The 9,406-nt window shown below is 42.3% G+C and overlaps 1 protein-coding gene across 2 annotated transcripts; it reads right to left on the bottom strand.

The window, feature by feature from the left end:
- Nucleotides 1-5,581: 5,581 nt before the first annotated feature.
- Nucleotides 5,582-9,166, bottom strand: TSHB (thyroid stimulating hormone subunit beta). Of its 2 annotated transcripts, XM_027797025.2 has the most exons (3): nucleotides 8,346-9,166; nucleotides 6,638-6,800; nucleotides 5,582-5,908 (listed from the first exon to the last, which is right to left on the bottom strand). In XM_027797025.2, exons 2-3 carry the CDS (start codon nucleotides 6,797-6,799, stop codon nucleotides 5,666-5,668), a joined length of 405 nt encoding a protein of 134 aa, XP_027652826.1. In that variant the 5' UTR covers nucleotide 6,800; nucleotides 8,346-9,166; the 3' UTR covers nucleotides 5,582-5,665. The 2 variants fall into 2 exon arrangements, with proteins under 2 accessions (XP_027652826.1, XP_027652825.1); XM_027797024.2 differs by having other exon boundaries at nucleotides 6,638-9,166.
- Nucleotides 9,167-9,406: the final 240 nt, after the last annotated feature.

Genomic DNA, 9,406 nt, shown 5'->3' with positions numbered 1-9,406 from the left:
CGCGCTGCACCGCGCCAGCGAGCGAGACCAACCCCGACCCAGCGGAGCAGCCGCCGCACCGCCAGGGCCCGCCTCAGGAGCCCGCGCGGCCGAGCGGGACCGCCCACAGGGGCGGGGCCGCGGGCGGAACTGGCTCCGCATTGGCTGCCCGGTGCCGGTGCTCCCCCCGCCCTGCCGGGCCCCCGTCCGCGGGAGCCGCTGGGAGCGAGCGGCCAGCTGTTGGGCCCGGAGCCGTTAACGGTGCCCGGCGCCGACCAGGCGGGAGGCGGCTCCGCGCCCCGCCACACAAAGGGCGAGGCCCGGCGGGCGGCGGCGCCCCCTGGCGGCGGGGCGGCACGAGGTGGCCGGGGGCAGCATTCGCATCCCCCGGTTTCAGCCATATTAGTCCGTCTGGGATCGCACTTCCCAAAGCCAGCCCCGGCGCGGCTGTGCCCTGTGCCCAGCTCCCCGCCCGGGGCGGCCGCGCCAGGCCCGGGCGCTTGGCTCCGAGCTGGACAGCAGTGGAGGTGCCGCGTGGCCTGGCTTTGCAGCCTCTCCTGGGCGGGAGAGGCCTAATGCTTGTGATAGCAGCACCGAAGAGGAGGGCGAGGACGTTCAAAGGAGGAATTTGCCTCAGCGTGAATCAGGCCATCTGAGCCACCACGAGCACCCTGGGCATCGTGTGCCCGATGCCTTTCTGTGACCTTCACGCTGGGCGCAGGGTGCTAGGGGTGGAGGATATGTAAGGGTTGTCTGCAAACATGGCTTAGTTCTGTGAAAAGGCATCTTAAGAGAAATCAAATGAAGCAAACACCTGACCGTAAGGAACTGCCACCTCAAGAGGTTGTTGCCACTAGACCTGAGGGTTTTAAAAGTTGAACACAGGCACTGCTGTAAGGCCAGCGGGACAAACTGCTCCAACGGCCTGTAAATGCATATTAAAATAGATGTGTTCACACACCCGATACATGTTAAATTGTTTTTTTCTTAAGTGAGAAGAAGTCTTGCTAGTTTTTTTCTTCTCGGTGATGTTGCGCAGGTGCTAACCACAAAAATAGGCTGTTGGGTTTTGCGTACATATGTTCATAGGGAAGGCAGGTCAGTCAGTCCCAGATGTAAGGGAGGATTGTGATAATTTTGCAGCATTGCTTATTACTGTAAGTAGGCCTAGTTCCCTTTTTTGTTTTGCTAAGTGCAAGTGCTGTTTAATAGTACGCTGACTTAAGTTCTGCAGTGCTAAATACCCTTTTTAAAGGCTCAAGCAGCTTGAGAATGCTCTGTCTGGTCTTAAAGCTGAAGATTTTGTTTCTTTGCCATTTACTAGGTAATAAATTGCTGCTTTGTTGGGTAAATAGCCACTTCCCAATTTTTCCCTGTCATTCTCTATACTCTTCATAAACAAGAGACCAGCAATTCATGTTGCAGCTATTGGCTGAGAACCTGGGAGCCCACAGCAGTTTTGCATGCTGTCACGATGGAGTTTTTACAGTTGTGTCAGGGGCTGGGGAATACCAGACTTTCTCACCACCAGAAAGCCTTTTTGTAACTTAATTGAAACTAATCTCTGTTAGGCTTGTAGTAGTCTTGTATATATCTAGCCGTGACTGGATTGTTTAAACCATAGGTGTGGGGGACACATCTTACAGCAGCAGGGATCCTACTGTTGCTGCAAAATGCTCTGGATTTTCAGTTAATTTTAAATGGTGCTTTGGGAGAACTTCAGTTTTCAAACCTTGCCTGCAAAGGCATTTCTTTATCACCAAATTACACATATGACAAATACAGTTCATGCCTTGTGTAGAATCCATGACAAGCATACAAATGCTGTCAGCTTATTATTGCAGTTGCCCTGGCCAAAGCTTTTGCTATTATCATGGACTGGTTGAGGTTGGAAGGAACCTCACCTGGTCCAACCCCCCCCACTCAAGTTGGACCATCTAGCAGATTCCCTTAGTCTTTTCACGGAGGCTCTACTGCAGCTGCCATAAAATGAAGTATCAGATTCCAGGAACATTCATGAAAACTGCAAAATTGAAAGCAAGATTTTTCTAACATTACATTTCATATTTGTATCCTGTGAATTCTGGCCGGTTCCTTTATTTACTATTTCAAGCAAAGTGTGAAGGGACTACGTCATTTCTTGGGAGCCACAATTATATTTCTAAAAAATAAATTTGCATAAACAGAAAAAATCTACCTTGCATCTCTGCGGTATTTTTAGGTATTGCTGTTAATTTAACCCTGGTAACTCATGAGAATGCAGTCAGGCAGACAGGAGATTACTATTTCAGACCCAGCTTTGTCAAGGATGGGAACATTTCTAATATTCTAGGTAATTAATATTTTGTATATGTCAGAGGTTTGATTTTTCAGCTCTTTAAATTGTTTTAAGTACTTTTGATTCACCTTAATGGCCTTTCTGAATGTAACATTTAATTTTAAAATGGAAGTTAGTAGAATTTTATAAACATGAGCAGCAATGAGTTTACAGCAGAGTATGTAGTATTAATTAGGAATCTGATAGTTTGCCACATACTGACCATTTCTTTGTCTGTCAGTATATGCTTTGCATTTCAATTGGAGTAAACTTTGGTAATCAGGTTAAAAACTCATCTTGTTGGTCAGAAAATATGTTTCCAGACTGATTTGTTTCTCTCTCATGCTTTGAATACAGTTTGGATTAATTAACCTGTTTAATAGATGATAGTGGCACAAACAGGTGCTGCGAAGGTTGTAACTGATGCAATACAGTGTAGGATAAGAGCTGGGTAGTGAATATGTCAGTAGGCTGAAATTACTGTTTAGGCTTGGCTCCTGTACCTGGGAATAAGGTTACATGTGACAAGCACGGCAAACTGAAATATTTTGTCTTTATGATTCCTGCTGCAAAGAAGAATAATATTACTATTTCGTAATCTTTTCTCCCTCTGTGCTAGAAAAGGCATATCATATGTAAAGAGATGGTGGTAGGACATCGGTGCTGAAACGTGCCAGGTCGTTATCACCTTTCCCATGGAGATGCTGAAAATTCAGTTACAGGATGCTAGAAGAGTGGACAATTGAATCATCTTCACAGAGTGCTGTTTGGTTCAGGTATCTAGTTCTAAATATGAATTATTTGGTGTTTCTGTGTAGAGGAATGAAGCTGGGTTAATTAGCACTGATAATATACAACTGTGGGCTGGCTTGGGCGGGGGGCAGGTTGGCTGATGTAGACAAGGTGTAGATGTGGCTGGTTCTGTTAAGAGGTTGGGCAGCCAATGAAGAGAGAGGGAGAAAGGGAGAGAATTCTTGAGATGAGAAGGGGGCAGAGAGCTGGTCATTGATGTCTTCAGTGCTAGTACCCCATCTCTGTGAGGTATAGGTTAGTAACTGCTACTTTTCATAAGAGATTGCATAAGTGAATGGAGATACTGCTATGGCTGGTGGCGGAAACTTAAAATATTTCAGTTTCATCCTTAATAAGGGATGAGGAAGAGCAAGAACTGGATTTTCAGAAGAAAATGTAAGGAAATAAGTTACTTTCTGCTTTGTTTCAGCATCATAATGCCTTGTGAGTAAGATCTGCTGTGTAGTATTTGGTTGAAAGTTTGTAGATACTAACCCACTGCTGGCTAAAGTGTGTAATGTCAAACCTGCTGTGCTCAGAAGAGTGGTGCACTCAGCAACTGGGTTTGTGCACATTGAGGCCGTTAAAGTACTTTACAAGAGTCTTAGATCCATCTTGGAAAGATAGGACATTTCTTATTTTCTTTTTGATACTCCTCATCTACTAAGTATGGAATGCAGTGTAAACTTAGCATATGCTTCTCTTAGGACTGTTCCTTTTTCTGTCATGTACTTTCCCTTGTTTACACACTGAGTAGTATAGGAGACTAAAATTTTGGAGGAAGGAAGAAAAAAAAAAAACCACATCCAAAAACCCCCACGGCCTGCCCTGTTGATTTTCCCTAACCTGTTATGTACTTGTCTATGGATGCTGTTAACAGTCAGCCCCTAAAATGAGCTCTTCAGTAGTTCCCTGCTTGACTCTGGGCTTAGCTATATGGAACAGCACCTTGTGCTGCTCCATGAAAAGCAATCAAGTGAAACTCTTAGGAAGGTCGATTAACAGTTTGAAGGTCTAACTGGTGCTTATCAGCACCATGAGGCTTTTCCCAAGAAGAAATACCAATGTTTACAGTAACACACAAGAGAATTTTAAAAAGTCAAAGAATGCATAGCAGATGTATGCAACTTCCCTCCCACACAAACAAAACTGAAGCTTTACGTTAATCCCAACAAAGCAGGAGTATGTTAGTAGGCGAGTCATTGGTTTTTGCCACCTTTTGGTTTTGCCAGAAGCAAAAATAAACAGAAAGACAGACGAATAAGAGAACTATGCTAACAGATGGATGTACAGTGGCTCTGAGGGCTATCAGAAGGTTAATTCTCCGTGGGGCCGTGGCAGTCTGAGCACAGCTGCCAGTTCAAGCTGGGCATAACAAGCCGGTGTTCATCTTCCTGGCTCTGGGGTTTGGTTGGGTCTGTTACTTGCCAAAAAAACCCAAATCCTCTGTCTGGATAATTCAAAAAGCATGAATGCTGTTTTCATGGTGTGAACCTTGGGATAAATCTGTTCCATTTAATACTCCACTTTAACAGTGAAAATTGTTTTTCATAAGGACACATTTGCAATCACTGAACAACCAAGAGAGCCACCACTGTGAAGTAACCCACTCTACAAGGCAAAACACATGGCTGGGAAGGGGTGAAAAAGCCTAAGCGTTTGGTGGTGAATTGACATGTTAGTGGCGTCTATTACCTGAAAATTGCACTTAATGCGGTTTTGAACCTTCAGTGCATCTGCACAGAGCTGCAAATTCTTAGCTCTGAAATAGGGGTTTTTTTTATAGTTACATCTTGTTAAAAATCCTTTTACTATCATTTAAGGTATTTATGCACTTAATTTTTTTTCTACCTACATTTGCAAAGATGTGCAGAATGGTAGTGCTGTTCCTTAGTCACAGAAGCATGGAGAATTTAACTTTTTGTCAGCCCTGTACTGTAGCCTTCACTGTAGCCTTGCTGTGCTGTCTACATTACTCCTGCATCATCAGAGAGGTTTACTCCACCACTGCAGAGACCTGAAAAGTATGCCTAATGCACACGGGTCTGGGCACACTGGTGATGACATAGATCTGTAGTGTAGATAAGCAAACTGTATGTGCTTAGTCCCAGTTGGCTACACTGAAGGGTCCTCAACAACCCTAATATTATGTATATGGAAAAATACCGTTGCTAATATGAAGGCTGTAAGCATATGTCAAAATCGAAATCTAATTAAAATGTTCAATACTAGAAGTATGCGTTGCCTTATTTTAACTCTGAAGTATACAAAATGTTTTGTCTCCCGGCATCTGTTCACAAAACACCTGGGATTTACAAGCAAAGGCTTATACAAACACATAGTCATCTCTCCTTCTTCCCCAAAGTAAATCACAGGTCAATTCTAAACACAAACCTTCAGTCCTGTGATTCTGTGTTTGTGCATGTCACAGAACATCCAGTTAATTGAAGTAACTAGTGATAAAACTTTAGAAAAAAACTTTGTGCACACCAGTTTGCAAACCTGTTATGAAATACACTTTTATTTATGATCAGCTGTGAGCAAAGAGGTACATTTCAACCACATTCTGTTGGAAGCTTACATGTTACGAAGCTTCTGTGGTTTAGTGCAATAGTTTGTCCTAACCTTCTCATGAACACAGTCACTATAATCAGTGTTACATTTACCACACTTGCAGCTCACAGCCACAGGGTAGGAATAATAAGGGATGGTGTGATGAGGACAGCCAGGAATCAGTGCTGTTTGATACAGCATCTCTTTATATGTGCACACGTTCTGGGACAGAGCACTTTTGAGTAGCAGCTTCTTGCCATTGCTGTCCTACAAAGAAAACAGAAATGCATTGTTTCACTGAAGCATACCTGAGTGCCAGAAGACTTCCTCTGATGTTTTCTCATACGCGTGGAAAGCAAACCTCTTTATGCTTAGACTAGCTCTGATATTTTCAGTGTACTTCTCTTCAGATCTGTAATTTTGCATGTGGTTGGGGCACTCTACCCCTGTGGATATGTTCCCCTCGCTTATATGTTTTTAACTACTCCGCTTGGCTCAGAGTGCGAACAGAGCTTTGTAACCTGTATTGGCAACCTGCTGACCAAGGTTGAACTTAAAATGCTACATTGAACAGTGAAGCTCAAGCCTAGTGTTTGGCGTGTCTACTGGCGAGATATTCTTCACAGATAGCTGCCATAACAATAGTAGAAGTTACCCAAGTCATTTACATTAAATAAGAGTGGCTAAGTACAATCTGCTTCTCACCTGTTCCATCCAGACCCCACAAACCGACTACAGAGGCCCTGCACTGGCAGCAGCAGTCGGTCCTATGCTATGCCACTGACGTTATAAACTTCACAGTTCCAGAGGCTTGGCATTACTCATCCATACCTTTGCAAAAAGCTAACTTGAAAACATGATGATAGTGTGATTTTTCTGTCTGTGACAAACACTGTTAGAACTGGATCATTCACAAACAACTTTCCAGTGAGATTAGGCACTTGCAGTGATGTCCATTATAGAAACAACTGCCTAAAACAGAGTAATGCCTTGTACCCGAGTCATGCAAAATCCAGCGCAGATGGTGGTGTTGATGGCCAGGCAGTAAGCACATTCCCTTTTCTCCACATGGATTATATACTCAGAAGGAGCACAGAGTGACGCTGTTTGACCGACAGTCAGGCCAAAGAGGAGAGACATCACAAAGAAGGGACTCATGCTAGATGGGGGCGGGGGAGGAAACAAATAAAGCAAACCCTAAGTAAAATTAGATTTACCTTGCACTCCTTTTCTCAGAATTTGACAATAACAGTTATGATAGACACAGACTAGAAGTAATCTTAACTTTTTCAGCTCCAGCCTGACAAGTTCTTTCCCATTTCAGACCTTTAATTGAAATAATACTAACCACTAAACAGAAAAGAAGGGTAAACAGGCCATTAACAACATGTAACAAATTCACTTTTTCCCCACTAAAATATATTACATGGAATTTTTCACTACTGAGTGATAAAATGCTGACACAGAAAAATAACAGGAGCTAAAGGACTTGAAAATGTGACATATGTAAAGGAACATGAGCTCCAGAATTAACAGAGATGGTGAGGAAAAGAAAAATCTCACCGGTTTAAAAATAATCTTCTCAAGAAAACATCTTATAAAACGTTCGAGAAAAAGAATGCATATCAGGCATACCACTGTACTTTTTACTTTGCAGTTGGCTTAGAAGCATGATGAAATGGGAACACTGCCAAGAATTAAATAATAGATTCAAGCAAATTACAATAAAGAACATCAGCAAAGAGTTCAAATAAATGAATCCCCACTTTAGTTGCCTGTTGTGCTGACCTCATTTCTCAGACCTGCCGGGGGATCCCAAGAACAAAGCTCTGATTAACTCCAAGACAATTCCAGGGTCTACTCTATAGCCTCTAAAGTACAAACTTTAAATGACAGTGTCTACAAACACATGGACATCACCCTATACTCTCCTTCCAGCTGCCAGTTTCCCCCAGCAAAAGCCATTCATTACAGTCTGGTTTACCCTGTAGCTGCAACAATGCAAGTCTGGAAAGACCAACCTCTTGTCAGCTGAATTCTTCCCTATCACAGGAACCTGATTCTGCCTTGAGCTGGGAGAGGCAGTGACCCAGCACAAGCTCTGTGTGTGCTTTATACTCTCCAGGCTAATTCCAGGCTGATCTTACTGTTTATATAATTGCATCTGAATTGCTGCTTTCTTATCACAAAGTCATCTATTGAAAATTCATACTGAACCACAAAGCAAATGTGATAGGAACAAACGTGTCCATAATATCCTAAACTGGAAACTGGAGCTGGAAATCTAATTATTTTAACAGTCATCCTCCCCTCAGGATTTTAAACTAACCACAGCTTTAAAAAAGTTATCATTGATTAATTTAATCGTTACATAGGACAGCAACATCACGACAGGAAGGCTAGCATAGAAATCACATATGACTAATTCTACACATATGTTTTGTGAAAGTTTAATGAATTCTGGTTCACTCCATTTGCTCGTTACTAGGCAGGCACAGCCAGGAGATGCAGTGCTGCACACATGAAGTAAGAGATCTCAGATCAAAGCAGTTGCTCTGCAGTGTGGATAGGTACAGCCTGACTTACCTGCTCAAACAAAACACACGGAGAAATTATCTCGCCTTGAACCTACTCAGCAAATATTGAAGTAACAAGCAAATTCACTCTGAAATACTGTGATAGGGGGAAAACTTGAAAAACTTACGAACCTACTCCTTGTAGCACAATGAGAAGCAAAATACTGCACCAACACCAGTGAAACAGATGCCCACAGATGGGGGAAAACCACTCACATTTAAGGCTTTGTGGAACACCTGCAAGGAGCAAAAGCAAGAAAGGGTCAATAAAGCTGCTGTCCTTCACTGCTTCATCAGCATCCTCACTATGCTGATTCACTGAAGCTCTGTTAACACCTACCCTTTCGCTTAATCACGGAACTGCCTTTTGGACTTTGATCTATGTCTTTTGCAGGTCAACCACATTCTTGGTTTTAGTAGCCATAAGAAATATGATAAAGTTGAGTTTGAGCTGGTAAACATGGTCACTTTGTGCTGTTGGAGGAGTGTTCCAGTCATTCCAGACTGATGTTTAGCTAATTCCTGAATAATATTGTCTTCTTTTCCTGTGGTGGCAAGCTGCTGCACACAGCTTTGTGTCCTGGACTAATTCTCCAAGGGTTTTTTTTGATATCATGACAGAGTTCTTGTTCTGTTAAGACTAGCCAAATGCCTTCTGTTTTCATGGAGTCTTTTAATTCTGGGTTAATTTCCACCATATAACTTCTCAGGAATTATATATAACTCTTTCTGGCTTACAAACATGAGCAGAGTATTAATTGTACTCTCAGTAACATCTGTCCATCTACACTTAGCAACAGAAGTATAACACTGCTATTTTGCTACTACTGCAATACATTATTTAACTCTTTTTCTGACGTATTTTAAATGCAGTTGAACACACAGGCTATAAGAGTATACATATACATAGACCCATATGTAGATAATGTGTATATATATATATATATATATATATATATATACACACACATGATATATACACGTGTTTGGTTGTTTAAAACTTTAATCACAGAAAATAATGTTGTTCTTGGAAAATCTTAGGAGTTTTTTAAAGGAGACACTGATCCTGAAAGGAAAAGGAAGCAATTCATAAAACCAAATCATGGAGAGGACAAAAGTGCCCAAAATAAAAGTAAAAAACAGCATTCCTAAAGCAAGAATATCACATGCAACCCTTGCATGTACAGCT

This window comes from Falco peregrinus, chromosome 16, assembly GCF_023634155.1.
Source record: "Falco peregrinus isolate bFalPer1 chromosome 16, bFalPer1.pri, whole genome shotgun sequence".
NCBI lineage: Eukaryota > Metazoa > Chordata > Aves > Falconiformes > Falconidae > Falco > Falco peregrinus.
Note: the sequence above shows the minus strand (reverse complement) of the source record. Positions and strands in the feature narration are given on the sequence as shown.